The 23,106-nt window shown below is 41.2% G+C and overlaps 1 protein-coding gene across 2 annotated transcripts in view; it reads right to left on the bottom strand.

Moving 5' to 3' along the window:
• The window catches only part of GRIA1 (glutamate ionotropic receptor AMPA type subunit 1), a 274,216-nt gene that overhangs the window by 117,383 nt on the left and 133,727 nt on the right, over positions 1 to 23,106 (bottom strand). For both annotated transcript variants that reach the window (XM_029583868.1, XM_029583867.1), the window contains 2 exons: positions 4,714 to 4,953; positions 932 to 1,119 (listed from right to left, as the gene is read on the bottom strand). In XM_029583868.1, the coding sequence (XP_029439728.1) occupies positions 932 to 1,119; positions 4,714 to 4,953 (428 nt within the window). The remainder of the gene's footprint in view (positions 1 to 931; positions 1,120 to 4,713; positions 4,954 to 23,106) is intronic.

Here is a 23,106-nt window from a genome sequence, read left to right as displayed (position 1 = left end):
CGGCCTGTCCAGTTTTCCTGTCCACATTGCAAGAATGGATGGTATCCCAAATGCCAGCCACAGAAGCTTGACTGCTTGTAGGATATCCTTCCTCACTCAAGTCAGTTTTTGTTTTAGTCATGGGTTCTCTACCATCCTGAGTAGCTGAGGTTACGAGATCCTATCCAACCACCCCCTCCCGTGTCTTCTCACCAAAATATTTTTAATAATCTAAACAAACATCAAAACTAATGTCTTTTTTTTTTTTTTTTGCCATTTCTGCTTCAGATTTTTTTTTTTTTGTGCACATCTCCAGACCTCTTTCCTTTCCAAGACGATGATCTGCGGATTATTCGGCCCAGTTCTACAACTGAACACATTTTGAAAGCATGGACATGGGAAAGATTACACGCAGAACTTTAACGCGTTTTCTCGCACCTTTGCATGCTATCTGGCGTGTTTTCGAAGCTCTCTGAAATCAGTTTCTGCTAATCAGATGCTACCCAACAATAGCATCGTGAATTTGGCACAGTGCTGCTCTATTTCTAGGATAATGCTGATGAATTGGTTCGCAATAATGTGGTATTCCTAAATTAATGTTATAGATTTGGCACACTGCTTTGCAGTATTCTTCTGATAATGGCAAGGGTTTGGCAAACTATAGTCTGGTATTGCTACAATAAATTGTAATGCTCTTCGTTCCTTTATAAAATATTATATCATTATAATAATAGCATATTGCTCATGCAGCAATGTGGGCAAGCTTTACATTTTTCTTGTAAGTTAAAAAAAAAAAAAAAGTTTAGATGAAGCTTGGTAGTGCTCACAAAGCTGCCCTTGGAATACTGTTAGAAGACACCAGGATCCTAACTCTGTCGCTGAAAGTCGGAGTGATTTCTGAGAAACCAGGTGCAACGTTTGTTCAGGTAAATGAGATGTAGAGTTTTACTACTACCTGGTTGAGGATTGCGTTCAGTCTCTCCGATTCACAGTCAATGACCACCTGGCGATCTTTGCTTTTGTCCAAGTCCTGAAAGAGCAGCCGGTAGCCTTCTTCGGTGGTTGTGAGGATATTCACTGCTGTGACCTGCCAGTTCTTCTCAGCAGCAGTGTCCAGCACCTTCTGCAGAACTGACAAGCCTTTTGGGGGAGGGGAAAAAAAAGACAAAGTATAGGGCTTCTGGAAACCCCCCTTAAACCATGGGTGTCTTTGAAAGCCAAGAACTGGTCTCATTTTCAGGCTTTCCCAGTGAACATTCATGCGATGTGCTTGTATTCAATTGCATATCTTGGATCACCTGGAATATCTTAAATCAAAATCACCTCTGTTACCCAAGTCAGCAGGCCAAGAACTGAGAAGGCAAAATCGGGATACTCTACCAGACCTGAGAGCTGCAGCTGGGGTGAGAGGCAGAGCATGCATGACCTTTCAATCTGCTCATTGCTTGAGGATGGCCCCTGCACAATGTGGGGTCTAGCTGAGGCAAACTCATGAGCACTGAAAGGTACTCATCAGTGGAAAGAAATATGACTTTAGTGGCTCAACAGAAGAAGATTTGCAACTCCCATCCCTGTTAGCTGCGCTCAGGGATGGGAGTTTGACACCCCTGCCGCAAACCTTCCAGGTCTCATCTTGTTGGCTTAACAATGAGAACCAGCTTTAGGGTCTGGGCAAAAGCCAAGCAGCACTATTTGCTCATCTTTTACTGGTGCGATTGTTTTTATGTGCTGAGTGCAGAATTTAAACTTTTAGCATAATTTAGGGTACTTCTAAACCACTCAAGAAAATGTTCTTAGGTTATTTTTAGGCCCATTTTATCGCACAATAGAAATTCCATGAGTTTATCCATAAATCTTAATTCTGGTGGTAATGCAGAATTGTGTAGGCCTCTTAAATCTGGACCTGTTCAGCTCTGCTCTAGAAACTATTAAACATTTTAGATGCCGCTTCTCTTCCATCTGACTCTGAATTAGTGTGTTATGGCCAGAGGTGGGACTTCCTTCAAGCCCAGACTCTGCCTAGGTCAATCTACAGCTTTGTGTGCAAGTTGTTGACCTCTCCTGCAGCTTAACTGTGCCAATTATTATATTGATTTATTATCTGGGTACATTACCCACCTTTTGACTAGGAAATTCACCCAAAGCATTACCTATGAGAATGGTAAAATGCAATAAAAAATCAGTAGCAGCTTACAACTGTAGTCTAAAAATAAGGTACATGTAAGGGCTAAACTTGAAAATAAATCAAAGGAATGACTAAACTAATAACAATGATGACCAAACTTAGAATAGAATAAAATACATAGAATCTAGGCAAAATAATAGATTGTAACAGCATGTTCAAGGAACTCATAGTGGTGTCAGTTTGTCTTCGTCAATTAAACAGCTTTCTAGGGTGAGAGAAGCTAAGCATTTGGCATTAAAGGTCTGGTGGTAAAGTCAGACTTTTACTTGCTTCCTGAAGTCGGATTGATCTTGTATTTTGCGAAATTCTTCTGGGAGAGAGTTCCATAGGGCAGGTGCTGCTCCTGAGAATGATCATTGGCATACATCAGTCCTTTGTTGATGGGGTTGTTATGAAGGATCCATGTGAGGATCTTAGTGAAGGGTTTGCATAATGATAGTCTTTTGTTCAAGTAGATAGGTTCATCTCCTCTTAAGTTTACAGCCGGGAAAACCATAGTCATGGTTTTGAATTTGGTTCTGTTAGGGGGACTGGTAGCCGTGTAGGGCAGGTAAGATACAATTATGCAGTCTGCATCCTTCTATCAGTCAGGCAGCAGAGGTTTGTTCTAGCTGGAGTTTGTGGAAGGCCTTGTTTGTTGAACCCCTTGTACAGTTCATTACAGTGATCCAGCTGTAAGGCTACTGTGCCATGGACAGCTGTGATTAGATTCATCTTTTCAATGAGAGGATGGAGTCTTAAGTTACGTGGCTGAAAGTGGCAGCTTTTTATTGTTGCCTGGATTTGTGGGAGCATAGTGAGTCCTGGGTCTAGCAAGTCTCTGAGGTTTATCATCTGTGTTTGTGGCAGGAGCTCTCAGGTTCCGAATGGATTTTTCAGATCCAGAACTTGTCTGTGCCTTATGAATCCAGAGAATCTCCATTTTGTTGGGATTAAGAAGGAGTTTGTTGTTTTTAGTCCATTCTTGGATGGCCGTGAGACACGTACTTAGCTTATTCATTGGTTGTTAAGTTTGGGTCCATGCTTAGTATGAGGTTGTTGATAGGTTTGGGTCCATACTTAGTATGAGCTATATGTCATTAGCATAGATGTAGGCCAAGAGTAGGTATATATATCCTTAGGACCGGTGCTCCAGTAGATAAACTAGTCAGTCACCTAGAGTGCCAAAAGTTGAGGGTAGCAAAATCCCATTGGTACAAGGCCAAGAGGGGTACTGTGACAGAATCAATATCAAAGGAAATAGTACTGTACTGGAGCCACTGCCGCCGGTAGGAGGGAGCACTGGGCTGCTGGAGCTGCAGCATTGTATTGCAAACAATGGAAGCAGTACATGCAGATGTAGCTCATGCTTATTCATTGTGGATATCCTGAAAACCAGTCCAGGACTGGAGTTGCTCACCCCTAATGTAGGCTTTTACAGTATATCAGAGATATGTGGTACTGAATTTCCGGACGGAAAGGTAAAGGATGTATGCTTGTTTGCAGAGATTTCAGGTGACAGGACAGGTAGAGTAGAACAGTGGTTCCCAACTCAGTCCTGGAGGCACACCCAACCAGTCTTGTTTTCAGGATAGCCACAGTGAATATGCATGAGACAAATGTATCCTATGATGGAGATCCAATGCATGCACATCTCTCTCATGTGTGTGTTTAGGTTTGCCTCCAGGACTAGTTGTGAAACACCGGAACACACTCTGGTTTTTTTGTTTTCTTTTCTCAGAATCCTCACAGTAGAGTGATATCCTCTTCAGGGGGCGAGTTTCCATGCACATGAATATTTAATCACTCTGACAACTTGCTTTTTTTTTTTTTTTTTTTAGGTGATGCCATTTACAAATCTACCAAACAAGTGGGCAGATTGCATTGACTGCAGACTGGTGGCAGAAGTCCTTCTCTTTACGCTCAGCAGCACAACTGTGCTGTTATTGAAATGAAGACATTAACCTGCCGCCTAGAGGGTGAATCTCTTGCTGGCAATCTGCCTGAAGCTGAGCACCCTTTCCTCCAGTGTAGAGATGCTGACAGAACGTCTATGAATTTGCCTCTTTGTCAGAAACTAAGACAAACTGTGTTAGGCTTTTGAATCTTTCAGGTTTCCTGCAGCCCTGAGAAAAGGGGCCAAAGTTTTCTCAAGCTCCCCACTAAGGAAACAATATAATTTGAGGACATGAATCAGAAAAATTGGATCGTAGTGATTAGCAGAATGAAAAAAATTCAGGTTAGAGAAGCAAACAAGAGTCTTCTGTGGTCCATACAAAATAAAAAGTAAATTAGAAGTCCACAGCTCAAAAAACAATCATATTAACATTTTATTTGCATGCTAACTGCATTAGGGAAGAAGTCAATGATTATTACTTTAAGGTCCCTAATGGGACCTTCTTGAGCCATGATGAGATAAATTGGCAGGGAAGCGTGGGGAACACTAACCCAGTTGCTGTCTATTCGGTACCTGTTTCCAAAGCAGTCGATCTTATATCCCTTATGAACAGCAAATGCTCTTAAACATATTTAAGGAAAAATAAAAATCCCAAAGTTGTGTTTCAGCTTACCCCGGTCAGCATCATAGATGTACACGAACTTCTTCCATTTGTAGTGCTCAATAACATTGATGAGGGCATCCTGCAGCTCAGGACGCAGCTGGAGGACAAATTGGTTGGAAGTGTCCACCGGGAAGCTGGGGGTGATGAAGCAGACGTGAAGTGCGCCACAGAACGATGTGAGCATGTTGACGGTTTTCCGGTCATAAAATCCAAAGATGGCATAGACACCCTTAGAGAACTGTGAACAAACTGGAGACAAGAAGAAGGTTAGACCACAACTGCAACCATTTACTCTGAAGATGGATGGGTCTTGCTAAAATTAGAAGCAGCAGAAGTCAGTTTGATCATTGGACCGTTTGAAGATGTGCTGCCTTGTATTTTGTGCACAATGTCACAATGAGAAGAGAATCAGCCATGGGAGTATTTCATTGTGTTAAGTAAGGGAATACTTTAGTATTTCCAAGTGCTCTTCTTTTCTTAAAATATACAAGAAGTTATAAACAATTGAGTTTGCAATTGGGCTATAGATAAGTTAATAGGTGCAGTCAGAGGCATCATCCATGATACCAGCACAATATTCTTGCCCTGTTTGGACAGAAAATGCTATAGTTTCAAGGTTTTCATATAATGAACACACGATTACATTTTTAATGCCATAAGAAACATGTCTTACTGTACCTATTAAGCACTATCTAGACACATACCTGGATTAGTACAGCTATTATACACAGTCAGGAGCAATTGTAGTCACACTTGCTAATTTGTAGAAAGACATTCAGTACAATAGATCTAATTCATCAAACATTCCTGATTGAGCTTTTCTTTTAAATATCCTGCTAGCAGTGAATGTTTTACACACAGGAGACATGATGAGTGTGCTGATGTGACAGAATACCTGTCTGTGAATGATTGGGACCTTAGCTTTATTTCCAAATACTGTATAATTTTTCCCTTTCAATTCATGAATATCTTCAACTTGAAAGTGAGGGAATGAAGGCAGCATTTGAAGGTGATGGTTTAACACTCTGCCCTCAAAACTCTTACACTGTTAATTGTTTATGTTTTGTATGTATACATTTATTTATTTTCCACCTTTCAGGCACTTCAAGTCAGATTACATTCAGATATTGTAGGTTCAGCTGGAGTGTCTCTTGTTCCCTGTTAATATGCCCTCCTATGTTCTCTTTACATTTTTAACTACCGTGGCTAAGCTTTTTACAAACATTTAGACATTTACAAAATCCGGTAAGCCTTCCGGGAACAAGGAAATCCCTACTGTAGCTGAATGCACCGTAACTCGCCTTCCGCTACCAATAAAAAGGCACGAGCCGAATGTAAATAAAGAAATAAGTAAAGCAGAAGACTCTGCTGTACAAAGCAGCTTGATCGTGGATATGGAAGTCTCTGAGAGTAACTGGCTGCATTGCAGTATCGCACAGTATTGGCAGATGCTGGGACACAGTGGATGTTAATAACCGAGGCTGAAGGGCTTTCCTTGTAATGGCAATGAAAGAATAATAAATATTAGTCATGCTTCTCCGTGGCTTCAGGATAAAGAGTTAGGGGGACCTAGCCATTTTTTTTTGTTTTGTTATTTTCTCTGACAAGCCCTAATACAGTCACCCACAACATCCTTATACTGTAGGCCAAATCCTACAGTCACCTTCTCTGTGAAGGAATAAATGTTAAACTTGCAAGCGATATTTTTATACCTGCAAAGCCCAGGAATTTTATGTTTTGTGATAAACTAGGGGGCACGTGCGACAAGGAAGAAGCCAGAGACTGAGGTTTACGAGTTTTCAAACACATAGTTATTGGGCCTTGCAGTTAGACTAAACCACCTCACTTGAGTTTGCAATTAAGATCCACTAAATTTATTGCAGCTGGAAGCGCCGACACTAATTCCATATCTCAGCCTGACATCTAGTGAGAAGCCAGTGAATGGTTTGTCATTTCCTCTGGTAATCCAGTAAGAGTTGGGCTTTTTAAATACTTACTCAGCATTGCTTCTCATGGTTTGTAGGTTTGGCTGAAACTAAAGGTGAGGACAGCTGCAAAGCAGCAGTGCATGACGGAGAAATAGCTAAGAATACTGGAAGTGACCACCCTAATCCTCATTACCACAAATGGTCAGAGCTAGACCCATTTTAAATAATGACTCATCCTTGAGTGGCCCAAATATAGCAGGTCACTTCTGTCAGCACCCTTGTCATTTTTATGACACTCCCACCCGATCTAACCCAGCCGTATAATTGTCCCTTAATACCACTGCATAGTTACCATTTGCTGAATCATCCATCAATCTGAAGCAACAAGACGCACCATGCCAAGAGACTTGAAAATCCTGGTCACAACAAATATCCGTGCCTGTGTCATCAGGAAAATCCTGAGGCTGGTGTCCCTTCTTTAACAGGCTGCAAAATTCTGCTTCCCCCCCACAGTTTGAAGGAGTGTTTACCCTGACCTAAGACTGGCATAGCTGGTGGAGAATGCTAGTGTCCACTCTAATTAGGAGGAGGTGCTCAGCTTTCCTTTATAAGCGCCATGGTGTCCTTCCAGTCTTCAAATTCAGATAACATTTGGAATCAAGTCAGTCACTGTCACTTAAGAACTAGAAAAGCCTTCAAAAAGTCACTGCAGGGAAGGCAAAACAAAAAAGCGAGCGATCTATATGAAAGGTAATAGCAAGAAATAACAGGATGATAAGAAAGGTTAGGCATTCTAGAATTCCTTTTTATGCTTTCCAAATTGTTAGAAAGGACTATGTAAACATAGAAACATGACAGCAGAGATAGACCATGTGACCCATCTATGTCTGCCCATCCATATAATCTTTCTAGCCCTTACAATTCCCATCATCCCTCAGAGATCCCCTGGGTTACTGTTTATTCCATGCTTTCTTGAATTCAGATACCTATTTTGTCTCCACCACCTCTGCTGGGAGGGATCAATTTCTGACTCTCCATCCATCCATCAGTCTGCTTATAGGCACAATAACTCTCCAAAAAAAAAAAAAAAAAAGGAATGGAAATTCACCAAATTTGGCATGCAGGAAGAAAATGTGAATATCTCAGATGAATTTGAAAATCAGAAACATCAGATCAAAATTTTCAGAGAAAGGAGCCTCCAAAAAAAAAAAAAAAAATCCACATTGCATTCATTGGGGAAACTGTTAGAAGCTGTTTGAACGGTTACAATGCTGAAGGGAACAGCACTCCCTTCCAAATACTCCCAGCCCACCCCACCCTATCAGCACTTTCTCCCAGAGTAACACAGGCAGAGAGAGAGAGGGAAAAATTACTGAAGCAACTGACAAAAGATGGTATAAAAATGTGCTTACAAAATTATGCACAAAAGCATACACTCATATTGTCCCCCTCACACACATCTCCACACACTGCCACACAGCCACACCCCCTTCCCATATATTCTCACACCTTCGCTATACACCTCCTACATACATTGCACACACAAACTCACTGCACGTCCAGTCCACACCCCATAAACACTTCACTGCCAAACCCTCCACCAGATACAAACACATCCTTCTACAACTGCACACAGCCACACATTCTCCTCTTGCACACACACCCGCACTTTTCACACACATCCATATGCAACCACCATACACACAATCTTATACTGCACATACACCTACTCGCACATCCCCATACATTTTTGTACCCTTCACACAATCATCATACACAGATATACCTCCTCACACACTTTTTACACACACACACACGCACCTGCTCCCAGTATGCTCACATGCACTCACACCCCTCTACAGACATAAAACTTACATGATGCAGGTTCTTAAGTCACCTCCCACATACCCTCGTACATGCACACTCACACAACATACACTTACTCCATCTACATATAGCCATACCCCCCAAAGCCCACACCCAACAACTCCCCTTACTTATACAACCCTGCCACACATTACCTTCACACAGACCTATCTAAATACACCTATCCATCTCCCTGCACACTCCCACATGCAAAAACACAGTCAAACCCTCCAGATATCCCCATGCACACAAATCCCATCACATATAACTCCACCCATAAACAATCTTACACACAAGCTTTCAGAACCACATCTGCTATCTCTAAATATACAGCTGTATCCCTAAAGAAAACACTCCCACAAGCTCCAGAGATGCACAATCCCTCCACAAACCTCTTCCACCCACCCAAATGCACATTCATACACCCTGCACATATATCCTCCAGATACACCACACACGAAACACAGCCTTATGTCTCTCACATATACATCCATATATCTTGCATACCTCCATCATCCACACCCACCCATTCATGCACTCACACGGATATCCACCCATACAACTCCACCTAACCCCACACACATCACCTACAGTCTCCTCATACACCCCCAACCCACCCCCAAAACCACCCACACAGCCATACCCCACACCGGTCTGTGCATGCCTTCTCTACTTGTTTGCATTCTTCTTAACTCCATGTGTAGAAAAGGAAAAGTGCAATCCTCTTTACAACTGGTAGCAAATAGTATATGTAGCACCCTATCCAATAAAACCCAAGCTAACATAAGAACATAAGACATGCCATACTGGGTCAGTCCAAGGGTCCATCAAGCCCAGCATCCTGTTTCCAACAGTGGCCAATCCAGGCCATAAGAACCTGGCAAATACCCAAACATTAGATAGATCATAAGCTACTATTACTTATTAATTACCGTAATAGAGTTTATGGATTTATCCTCTAGGAACTTATCCAAACCTTTTTTAAACCCATTTACACTAACTGCTGTAATCACATCCTCTGGCAATGAATTCCAGAGTTTAAGTATGTACTGAGTGAAAAAGAATTTTCTTTGATTTGTTTTAAATTAGTTACTTGCTAACTTCATGGAGTGCCCCCCGGTCCTTCTATTATTTGAGAGAGTAAATAACCGATTTATAATTAACTTGTTCAAGACCTTTCATGATTTTGTAGACTTCTATCATATCCCCCTTCAGTCATCTCTTCTCTAAACTGAATAGCCCTAAATTATTTAGCCTTTCCTCATAGGACAGCTGTTCCATTCCCCTTATCATTTTGATCAGTCTTCTCTGCACTTTCTCCAGTGCAGCTATATCTTTTTTGAGATGCGGTGACCAGAAGCACACAGTATTCAAGGTGTGGTCTCACCAGGAGCGATACAGAGGCATTATGACATCTTCCGTTTTATTTGCCAGTCTCTTCCTAATAATTCCTAACATTCTGTTTGCTTTTTTGATTGCCACAGCACACTGAGCCTTGAATACTGTGTACAATTCTGGTCTCCAAATCTCAAAAAAGATATAATTGCGATGGAGAAGGTACAGAGAAGGGCGACCAAAATGATAAGGGGAATGGAACAGCTCCCCTATGAAGAAAGACTAAAGAGGTTAGGGCTTTTCAGCTTGGAGAAGAGACAGCTGAGGGTGGATATGATAGAGGTGTTTAAAATCATGAGAGGTCTAGAATGGGTAGATGTGAATCGGTTATTTACTCTTTCAGATAATAGAAAGACTAGGGGGCACTCCATGAAGTTAGCATGTGGCACATTTAAAACTAATCAGAGAAAGTTCTTTTTCACTCAACGCACAATTAAACTCTGGAATTTGTTGCCAGAGGATGTGGTTAGTGCAGTTAGTATAGCTGTGTTTAAAAAAGGATTGGATACGTTCTTGGAGGAGAAGTCTATTACCTGCTATTAATTAAGTTGACTTAGAAAATAGCCACTGCTATTACTAGCAATGGTACCATGGAATAGACTTAGTTTTTGGGTACTTGCCAGGTTCTTATGTCCTGGTTGACCACTGTTGGAAACAGGATGCTGGGCTTGATGGACCCTTGGTCTGACCCAGCACGGCATGTTCTTATGTTCTTATTTTGTGTCATCTGCAAATTTGATCACCTCACTCATCATATCCCTTTCCAGATCATTTATAAATATATTAAAAAGCAATGGCCAAGTACAGATCCCTGAGGCACTCCACTGTATACCTTTTTCCACTGTGAAAACTGAACATTTAATTCTACTCTCCGTTTCCTGTCTTTTAACCAGCTTGCAGTCCACAAAAGGACATTGCTTCCTATCCCAAGACTTTTTAGTTTTCTTAGAAGCCTCTCATGTGGGATTTTGTTGAACACCTTCTGAAAATCCAAATACACCACATCTACTGGTTCAGCTTTGTCTACATGTTTATTCACCCCTTCAAAAAAATGTAGGAGTTTTGTGAGGCAAGACTGTGGATAAAAGTTTTGTGAGGCAAGACTGTGGATAAAAACTCAGCAGCCCGTCTACTAACAAACTCCAGGAAAAGAGACCACATCTCCCCGGTCCTAAAAGACCTCCACTGGCTACCAATTCATTTCAGAGTCATTTACAAAGCCATCACCTTGATATACAAAATCATTCACCAACATACCATAATCGACCTACAAATTCCTCTTCGCTTACACAAATCCACAAGACCGACCAGAGAAGCCTACAGAGGATGCCTCCTTATTCCATCCGCCAAAACCACTAATCACAGCACCTTAAGAGACCGAGCACTTTCCACAGCAGGCCCACAGTTATGGAACTCCATCCTCCCAGATCTCAGAAATGAGCCATGCCTCCTAACCTTTAGGAAAAGACTCAAGACATGGCTGTTCAGGCAAGCCTTCCCGAACTCCACCTAACACGCACCACCAATAAATTCCCTACACAGAAGCTGTATATTTTGGACTCCATATATATATTGTACTCTTGTATTTAATTAACCTATCTCTTTTATTTCCTCCTATCCAAGTTCATCAGCCCTGTTAATTGTAACTGCATCTCTTCATCACGTTTATTTATGTTCTTGGTTGTATTCTTCACACCCCTGTTTTTTTATGTAAACCGACATGATGTGAACGAGTTCATGAATGCCGGTATAGAAAAACCTTAAATAAATAAAATAAATAAATAAGACTTCCCTTGGGTAAATGCATTTTGGCTGTGTCCCATCAAACCATGTCTATCTAAATGTTTTGTGATTTTATTCTTTTTAACAGTTTCCACAATTTTTCCCTGCACTGAAGTCAGGTTCACTTGTCTATAATTTCCCAGATCACCCATAGAGGTTACATTGGCCATCTTCTAATCTTTAGGTATATCAGATCATTTTAATGATAGGTTACATATTAATTGAAATAGGTCTGAAATTTCATTTTTGAGTTCTTTCAGAACCCTGGGTGTATATCATCCATTCCAAGTGATTTACTACTCTTCATTTGTCAGTCAGGCCTACCACATCTTCCAGGTTTAGCATGATTTGGTTCAGTTGATCTGAATCATCACCCATGAAAACCTTTTCCAGAATGGGTATCTTTCCAATATCCTCTTCAGTAAACATCAAAGCAAAAACTCATCAGCGTGAGTTCACAAAACATGCATGCAAAAACTATATTTAATATGTTATGCAAAATGTTTTAATGTGTTATGCCGTAAAGTGTGGAAAAAATAAGGGTTCTTCTGCACTTTAAAGATTTCTCTGTTAAATTTATTGAATAGGCAGCTGCTTGTGTACAAAATATCCAAATTTACAATTTCTCGCCAAGGTCCCCCTTGGATCTTGCAGCAATATTCAGCCCTGCTGGGACATTCCTCTTTCATCTGTGGCAAGAAAAATCCATGTATGGGGCATCTCCTTCCCTCCATGGTGTACACAACGTATTGCTCTCCCCATGGCAGAGGACATCCCCTAAGTCACTAGAATGCCCCCTGTGTCAAAAATCTTCCCTGACTCTGAGGCAATGGACTCTTCAGACCCCTTGCTCCTACCCCAATCTCCTCTTCTCCCCTCCAGAAGATGAACTTACTCTTCTGGAAGGTTCCAGGTCTTTACAGGCAGGCGAGAAAACAAAGTCCTCCTGACCTCAATGCTACTCAATGTTACATGGTGCTCCTAGGGGCACTTCATCACTATCATGTGATACTGATGAAGCACCCTTAGAGGCACCAATTGCGGAAACGGAGTACTGTGTGCAGGAGGGCTTTGTCTTCTATCCTGCCTGTGCACACCTGGAAATCTCTAGGACACCTTTTGTAGAAATGTAGAGAGGCATAAGGGGCTCAGGAATGGGAGAGGGTGAAATGTGGCTGGGGTGTCCTGTGCCTCAAGGAAGATGATCTCTTAACTAGGGAGGGCTGCCATCTACAGGGGGGATGTCCTCTGCCATGGGAGGAGGAGGGGCTGTGATGGTCTTTGAGTGGAAGGATGGTGATGCTATGGGAGGGAGAAAAATTCCCTCTAACTAGCTCATTCACTTTGAGTCAGTTAGCAGTAGGGATGTGAATTGTTTTTCTAACGAATTGAAATATCGTACGATATTTCTAAATTCGTTATAAATTGGATAAAAAAAAGAAAGGATCACTTTTCCCCCCGAATTTTCATAAAAATCATTTTTCGGATTAGTGCACGCTAACGGGAGTTAGCTAACTCATGTTAGCATGCACTAACAAAAAATGTTTATTTTTGTTATTTTTTGTTACATTTTGCTAACTCCCGTTAACACGCACTAACCTGAAACCCGATTTTTCATGAAAAAAAAAACTGGGATCCACGGGAAAATGAGATTTTCCTGTGGCCAGACGAACCCAAAAGCAGGAATGATTGGGCACCCAATTCACATCCCTAGTTAGCAGTGGGGATTTTGTGCCTTCCTGTACATGGTAGCTAGTTAACAACAGGTTCTTGCAGGTGTTAACTAGTGGCCATGTACCAAGCACTCAGTAAATAGCATGAAAAGTCATTTGGAAATCTTCATTTGCATATGATCATTCTAATGTACTGTACATGCTGAAGTTTATTACATAAGTTCCCCCTCTGTAATGAGAGATACCTTATAAACATTGAGGATCCTTATTTCAAAAGAGTTTCTATCACTGTATGCTCATAGGTAAAATACTTTAAGCAAATAAATCTCAAAATGACAGAAAAGAAAATATAGCCGTTTCTGTGATGGAAGATAAAGATCTAATTATTTTCAGCACAGAAAGCAACACAGTGGGAGTGGAGTAGAAATGGAGACTGTAGGAAGACTAATTGAGCCCCCTGGTCAGGGGTCAGCAAAAATGACAAGGACTAAAGAGACAGGAACTTCCTTAGTTGTTCCTTCAGAATAGGGTTAGGGCACACCAGCAGGGACATTTTGGAGAAGCCTGCTCTTCACTGCCCATGCTGTTTTTACGCTGTGGATAAAGGACTTCAGTTTCCAGTGCTGACAATTCAGAACTGCATGCAAGTGGCTATAGAAAGTCTATATCCCCTTCCAATATGTTCACCTTTGCTTGCCTTATAGCCTAGAAGTAACCTGCATTAAACAGTATTGTTTTATCTATCCATATGTCCTAGCTCACAGCTGCCAAGTGAAAAATATATTCCAGAATTGCTTAGAAAATGGAGGAATAAAAACATGGAATAGATTGGCTAAGTGTCCTTCTGTAGCAATCCTAAATACTTAAAGCTCTGCTGTAACCTGTTGGCTTCAAAAGCAAATACTAACTAAATGAGCCCCATCTGTATAAAATGTACTGATTCACCTCATTAGAGGATACATTCAGAAATTCCTGTAGGATAAAGCATTTCAAAGCAAAGGCCCAACCTTAAGCACAGGAGCTGTCAAAAGAACTCCAGAGCAAGGTTGTAGAAAAGCACAAATCTGGGTAATGGGTATAAAAGAATTGCAAAGTCCTTGAATATCCCTTGAAACACAGTCAAGATGATAACAAAGATATGGCAGGTGTACTGCACCACTAAGACCCTGCCTAGGTCAAGCTAACCCTCCAAACTGGATATGCAAGCAAGAATGAAACTGATCAGGGAGGCAACCAAGTAGTCAATGGCAACTTTGAAAGAGCTACAGACAACTGATCAAAATGTGCATGTGGCAACAATAACCCAAGTGCTCCACATATCTGACCTGTATGGTAGGGAGGCAAGAAGGAAACCATTACTCTAGTATGCCCATCTTGAATCCCTGGATTTCAAAGGCACTCTTACTGATCACATCTAAAGCTCGCAATCTCAGAGTCATAATTGACTCCAGTCTTTCCATGTCGCACCATATATCTCCAATAGTAAAAAACTATTTTTTTAAGCTACATATGCTGAAATGTCTCAGACCCTTTCTATTTCATCAAGACTTCAGAACAGTCCTGCAATCTTCAATTTTCAGTAATCTAGAGTACTGTAATGCTCTGTTTTTTGGTCTCCATCAAAATGCTGTTCAGCCGCTACAATTAATCCAGAACTCAGCAGCACGCATCCTTACTAGCAAGTCATGTAGAGCGCATATTTCGCCTGTTTTATACTCTCTACATTGGTTACCCATTGAATTCAGGATCAAATTCAAAATTCTTTCCATTATTCATAACTTATTAAATGATTACACTTCAGCCTGGTTCAGTTCTCAACTATGCATTTATAGACCCTCTAGAAACTTACGTTCATCCCAAAAAAGCATTTTGCAAGTTCCTACAATCAAAATTGCCTGACTGGACATAACATTGTGCATTCTCAGTAGCTGGCCCTCAGCTCTGGAACTCTATCCCAGATAAAATTAGGCACCTTGATAGCAAGACAGAATTTAAATGCACTTTTAACATCAATGAGGCCATTTAATTTTGCCTCTCTTAAATTTTGTTTTATATTCTTATTTATGTTCCCCCATTGCCTTCTTTTAACTCTTACGAACTATACTGCTCTTATTCTTTTCTTCTAATAGCTTTTTAATCTGTCCTTTATTTTTTTGAATCATATTGTTTTTTAAATTATTTTAAAAGTCCTTACTCTGCACTATTTTATTTGTGATTTGTATGTATCATTGTAAACCATTTTAATTATATTAAGTATTAAAAAACAGTATATAAAACATTTTAAATAAATAAATAAAATAAATATGCAAAGGAACATTTGGGGGATATTGTAGCTAATGTTCCCTCTAATTCTTTCTGGGGCTTGTGCAGGTGTGGGGGTGGGTGACTCCTCCCACCCTCCCTCTTCTGTCCTATGAGCTATTTCTATTATTTCAGCCTCACTTACTGCTGCTGACAGCCCACAACCAGAAACCCAAATTCTATCTTTCAACCACGTTCTTGCCATCTCTCTTTTTTAATTTCTACCTCTTTTCTCTTCATCGCCATATCTTCTTACTCTTCCCTAGCTTTTCTTATATGTTTCAACTCTATTTTCTTCTCTCCTACACTTCCATTCCTTTGTCTCCTTTCCCTACCACCTTCTTCCCTGGAACTGGAAACAGTTACACATCTCATTGCTGGGTGTGATGTGTGGATGTCACAAGGCCTCTGTACAGAAAGGCACAATAAGGTAAAGCGGCTCATCCATTGGAAAATGGAAATACTCCAACATTGCTGAACCAAAAAAACACTGGGATCAACACAGAATTGCAGAGAATGAAGAAGTTGTGATCAACTGGGACATATTTATTTCAACCAATAAAAAGCTTGATGCAGGAAAATTCGACATTGTGATAAGGGAGAAAAATTTCAAGAATTGCACTGTTAATAGAAGTGTTAGTACCAAGCAACTATCTTGCATGATGTATGAGAGACAAAAAGTTTTTCAAGCACCAAGAGATGCAATCAGAGTCCAGGAAAATATGACAGAAAGATGCAGAAATAATTCCAGTTGTATTGGGTGCTACCGGCCTGATTAAAAATAATTTTCAAACACACCTTGAGATGTTACCTGTGCATATTACACCCAATAAACTCTTTGACACAATGCAAAGTTTAAGATGCACACTAGCAGTACGTTTAAGAGAATGAGGTCATACCCAACATACCCTAGGTTACAAGTGAGGTGTATTCCATTCATGGTATATTGCTCCATGAAAGTGACCCTAGAACACTCCTACTAGGAAAACAGATTAAGCCAGGCTATGATGGATCACTTCACAGAAAATACATACTAACAGAATACTGCACACCTCTGTCACACAGGCAGAACACCAAATATTAGAAATAGAAATAGGAAAATATTTAACATTTGCTCTTCTTCCTCCTGCCTTCTTCACTTCTGCCCTAATCCATCTCTGACATTGATCTTTTAACTTTTTAATCTTTCTCTTTTCTGCCTCTCTGTCCACTCCTATTTAAGTCCTCCTTATCCTTGTCTCTCAGTCTGCAATCTTCCATCTCCTTTTTATCTCTCACTTACCTACCAGCTTTCCATCTCCCCACTCCTTACCCTCTTCTCAGCTCTCCCATTCCACCCTGTCAGCTTTTTATTCCTCCATCTTTCACTCACTCGCTAATCCCCCATTTCCATCCTTTGCACTCCAGCCCCACCCAAGTCCTTAGCTGCTTTCCTCTCTTTCTTATCCCTTCACCAGCCCCAGTTCCTTCTCTGTTCATTCCCTCCATGGCCTCCAGCCTTTTCCTCTGCCTTTTATCATTACCCCCCCCCTTTCACTGCCTCCCTATCTCTATTTCCACCTTCTCTCAACCCCTTCACACAGCTATCACTTTCCACTGTCTCTCACCCACTCTCCAGCCTCCCTTGTCACTTTCCACTGCCTCACCCTAACCCCATCACCACCACCACCACATCTTGACTCCTTCCCAGATGTAGACTGGAGAATCCCTTTTGCGGAATCTACAAGAGGAGGAGAGATAGAGGTTACCCTACAAGGGGCTCTGCTGAAAAAAAATGGTAATGGAACCAATGAAGGAGGATGTGATACTTGATCTATTGCTCACTAATGGGGATAATGTCTCTAATGTCCGGGTAGGTGCCCACCTGAGCCCCAGTGATCATCAAACTGTATGGTTTGATATTGCAAATAGGATACAGAGAAATCACAAAGACCCAAGTTTTGAATTTGTCAAAATGGGGATGTACCTGGAGGAAGAACTGTAAGACCGGGAGAAAATGGGGGAGGTGAACAGTGAGACAAATTAAAAGGAGCCATCACAAAGGCAACAAATCTGTTATGTTAGAAATGTAAGCAAAAGTAAGAGGAATAAGAAACTGATCTTTGTCTCAAAGGAGGTGGCTGAAAAAATAATGGCAAAAAGAAGAACAAAAAGTATAAAGGATCCCAAAAAGAGGAGCACAGGGAAGAATACCTTGTGAAACTGAAGGAAAGAAAGAAAGAAAGAAATAAGGAAAGCAAAAGGTCAAGTGGGAGAAAGGATTGCCAGAGGTAAAGCGAGGAGACAAAACATTTCTCAGATATATCAGCACTGGATGGCCCGAGCCATTTTTAAAGACAGCGCCGGCCGTCCATTACTCCTACCATGTGACAGGGCCTGGCCAATGCCACGGATACCCTGTCACATGGTAAGGGCAAAGGGCCATCGGCGCCATTTTTATTACTGGCAGCAGACGGCCCGAGAGCAGGAGATGGCTCCCGGGACCCCCACTGGACCAGCAGGTACTTGTAAAAAGTTTTGGGGGGATTTGGGAGGGTGGGGGAAGCTAAGGGAACAGTTTTAAAGGGTCAGGTGGGTTTTTTTGTTTATCGGCTCGGGTGCAGCCGATAAACAAAACCACGATCGGGCCGCACAAAAAAAAATTAATGATGTGAATCGGAACTGGAATCGGAACCAATTCCGGTTCCAATTCACATCTCTAATAAGCAAGCCAGAGGGAGTTAATTCCAGTGAGCCTAACTTCAGTCCCAGGAAAAATAGTGGAATCTATTCTAAAGATCAAAATCACAGAGCATATAGAAAGACATGGTTTAATGGAACACAGTCAGCATGGATTTACCCAAGGGAAGTCTTGCCTCACAAATCTGATTCATTTTTTTGAACTGGTTAATAAACATGTGGATAAATTGTGAACTGGTAGATGTAGTTTATTGAGATTTTCAGAAGGTATTTGACGAAGTCCTCATGAGAGGCTTCTAAGAAAACTAAAAGTCATGGGATAGGAGGCAATGGCCTTTTGTTGATTACAAACTGTTTAAAATACAGGAAGCAGAGAGCAGAATTAAATGGTCAATTTTCTCAGTGGAAAGGAGTGCACAGTGGAGAGCCTCAGGGATCTATACTTGGACCAGTGCTTTTCAATATAGTTATACATAATCTGGAAAGGAATATGATGAGTGAGGTAGTTAAATTGGTAGCTGATACAAAATTATTCAGAATAGTTAAATCACAAGCGGAATGTGATAAATTGCAGGAAGACCTTACGAGACTGGAAGATTGGGCATCCAAATGGCAGATGAAATTTAATGTGGACAAGTGCAAGGTATTTCATATAGGGAAAAATAACCCACGCTGTAGTTACATGATGTTAGGTTCCATATTAGGTGTTACCAACCAGGAAAAAGATCTAGGCATCATAGTGGATTATACATTGAAATTGTGAGCTCAATGTGTTGCGGTAGTCAAAAAAGCAAATAGAATGTTAGGAATTATTAGGAAGGGAATGGTGAATAAAACAGAAAATGTCATAATGCCTCTGTATTGCTCCATGGTGAGACCGCATCTTGAGTACTGTGTACAATTTTGGTCACCACATCTCAAAAAAGATATAGTTGCACTGGAGAAGGTACAGAGAAGGGTGACCAAAATGATAAAGGGGATGAAATAGGTCCCTTTTGAGGAAAGGCTAAAGAGGTTAGGGCTGGTCTGCTTGGAGAAGAGACGGCTGAGGGGGATATGATAGAAGTCTTTAAAATCATGAGAGGTCTAGAACGGATAGATGTGAATCAGTCATTTACTCTTTTGGATAATAGAAGGACTAGGTGGCACTCGATGAAATTAGCAAGTAGCACATTTAAAACTAATCAGAGAAAATTATTTTTCACTCAATGCACAATTAACCTCTAGAATTTGTTGCCAGAGGATGTGGTTATTACAATTAGTATAGTTGGGTTTAAAAAAGGTTTGGATAGGTTCTTGGAGGAGAGGTCCATTGACTGCTATTGGTCAGGTTGACTTGAGGAATAGCCACTGCTTTTGCTGGCAGCTGTAGCATGGGATCTACTTAGCATTTGGGTACTTGCCAGATACTTGTAGCCTGGATTGGAAACAGGATGCTGGGCTTGATGGACCTTGGTCTGACCCAGTATGGCAATTTCTTATGTTCTTAGTCATGCATCTGAGAAGTAATAATCCAAAAGATCTGTATATAATGGGGGATGAAAGACTAATGCACATGAACTGGGACCTTGGTGGATTGTGTCTGATGATCTGAAGACGGTGAAGCAATGGGAGAAGGTGATAGCTAAAGCCAGAAGAATGCTGGAATGGATAGAGAAAGGAATAAATAGTAAGAAAAAGGAGGTGGTGATGCCTTTGTACAGATCATTGGTGAGGCCTCACCTGGAGTACTTTGTTCAGTACTGGAGCCTGCATCTCAGAAAGGATAGAGACAGGATAGATGCAGTCCAAAGAAGGGAGACCATATTGGTGTGGAGTCTGTATTGGAAGACTTATGAGGAGAGGCTGAAGGATCTGAACACGTATACCCTGGAAGAGAGGAAGTGCAGGGGAGATATGATACAGTTCTTCAGATACCTGAAAGGTTTTGAATGATGCATGAACTTTGAACCATTTCCGTTGGAAAGAAAACAGTCAAATTAGGGTCACGAAATGAAACTCCAAGGGGGTAGACTCAGAACCAACATAATGAAATAGTTTATTATGGAGAGGGTGGTGGATGCCTGGAATACACTTCCGGAAGAGGTGGTGAGAATAAAAACAGTAAACAAATTCAAAAAGACACAGGATAAACTGTGGATCCCTAAAGACTTGTAACGATGAAAAGAGTACATGGTGGTAACCTACATGGAGCAGCAGTTAGTACCCTTAACAGAAGACATGGGGAATTACTAACTTTAACTAATTAACATTGATGCTTTTGACACAACTGTAACATCACTTTCTGCTTTGATGGAGGGGAGGGAGTATTGGACACTGGGCCCTGAAGTTTATGGTCTGGGGTACTGATACACTGACATTAGGGATAAAACACAGGACTGCTGCTATGCACGTTCAAGCAGTGTTATCTGAATTATCAGGCAGGCTGCTCAATATGTAAAAATTCTGCTAGCAGTAATTTGTTATGGCTTAGACAGTTGCTTGGTTTTGTAAATATTACTATCCTTAGCATAAGGCATGGGGGTAACCTGCACGGAGCGGCAGTTACTACCCTTAACAGACACATGGGGTAACCTGCACAGAGCGGCAGTTACTACCCTTAACAGACACATGGGGGTAACCTGCACAGAGCGGCAGTTACTACCCTTAACAGACACATGGGGTAACCTGCACAGAGCGGCAGTTACTACCCTTAACAGACACAGTTTCCATAACTACAACTATTTAACCCTGTCACTACCTAACTTACTTATAGCCATCTCTGGTAAACTCCAGGCAAACTCCAGGTTCTATTACTCCAGGTTCCATTACCTAACCTACCTATAGCCATCTCTGGTAAACTCCAGGTATCTGGTAAACTCCAGGCAAACTCCAGGTTCTATTACTCCAGGTTCCATTACCTAACCTACCTATAGCCATCTCTGGTAAACTCCAGGTTCCATTACTCCAGTTTCCATAACTACAACTATTTAACATCTCTGGTAAACTCCAGGTTCCATTACTCCAGTTTCCATAACTACAACTATTTAACCCTTTCACTACCTAACTTACCTATAGCCATCTCTGGTAAACCCCAAATATTATTCATTGTCACTACAATTTGCTGCAACAGCTAATGCTATTGACTGTCATACAGTTTTTGTAAATATATTATGTAATATAGTTGCTATCGCAACAAAGTTTTAAGTTTTGCTGTATTCTTCCTGCTAACACTTTGACTTGGCCCCTTAGACCGTTTCGCTTTCTCACCCAGTTCCTTATGATTCCCTGTTAATTGTAACTTTTTATTCTTCCTTTCTCTCTACTAGTTTTTTGACTTCCCAGTTGTATGTGAACCGATGAGATATTCATTTGAATGTCGGTATATAAAAGTTATAAATAAATAAAATAAAATAAATAAACATGGGGTAACCTGCACAGAGCGGCAGTTACTTCCCTTAACAGACACATGGGGGTAACCTGCACAGAGCGGCAGTTGCTTCCCTTAACAGACACATGGGGTAACCTGCACAGAGCAGCAGTTACTACCCTTAACAGACACATGGGGGTAACCTGCACAGAGCGGCAGTTACTACCCTTAACAGACACATGGGGGTAACCTGCACAGAGCGGCAGTTGCTTCCCTTAACAGACACATGGGGGTAACCTGCACAGAGCGGCAGTTACTACCCTTAACAGACACATGGGGGTAACCTGCACAGAGCGGCAGTTACTACCCTTAACAGACACATGGGGGTAACCTGCACAGAGCGGCAGTTGCTTCCCTTAACAGACACATGGGGTAACCTGCACAGAGCGGCAGTTACTACCCTTAACAGACACATGGGGGTAACCTGCACAGAGCGGCAGTTACTACCCTTAACAGACACATGGGGTAACCTGCACAGAGCGGCAGTTACTACCCTTAACAGACACAGTTTCCATAACTACAACTATTTAACCCTGTCACTACCTAACTTACTTATAGCCATCTCTGGTAAACTCCAGGCAAACTCCAGGTTCTATTACTCCAGGTTCCATTACCTAACCTACCTATAGCCATCTCTGGTAAACTCCAGGTATCTGGTAAACTCCAGGCAAACTCCAGGTTCTATTACTCCAGGTTCCATTACCTAACCTACCTATAGCCATCTCTGGTAAACTCCAGGTTCCATTACTCCAGTTTCCATAACTACAACTATTTAACATCTCTGGTAAACTCCAGGTTCCATTACTCCAGTTTCCATAACTACAACTATTTAACCCTTTCACTACCTAACTTACCTATAGCCATCTCTGGTAAACCCCAAATATTATTCATTGTCACTACAATTTGCTGCAACAGCTAATGCTATTGACTGTCATACAGTTTTGTAAATATATTATGTAATATAGTTGCTATCGCAACAAAGTTTTAAGTTTTGCTGTATTCTTCCTGCTAACACTTTGACTTGGCCCCTTAGACCGTTTCGCTTTCTCACCCAGTTCCTTATGATTCCCTGTTAATTGTAACTTTTTATTCTTCCTTTCTCTCTACTAGTTTTTTGACTTCCCAGTTGTATGTGAACCGATGAGATATTCATTTGAATGTCGGTATATAAAAGTTATAAATAAATAAAATAAAATAAATAAACATGGGGGTAACCTGCACAGAGCGGCAGTTACTTCCCTTAACAGACACATGGGGGTAACCTGCACAGAGCGGCAGTTGCTTCCCTTAACAGACACATGGGGTAACCTGCACAGAGCGGCAGTTACTACCCTTAACAGACACATGGGGTAACCTGCACAGAGCGGCA

Source organism: Rhinatrema bivittatum, chromosome 18 (genome assembly GCF_901001135.1).
Source record: "Rhinatrema bivittatum chromosome 18, aRhiBiv1.1, whole genome shotgun sequence".
NCBI lineage: Eukaryota > Metazoa > Chordata > Amphibia > Gymnophiona > Rhinatrematidae > Rhinatrema > Rhinatrema bivittatum.
This window is presented reverse-complemented; position numbering and strand designations above follow the sequence as displayed.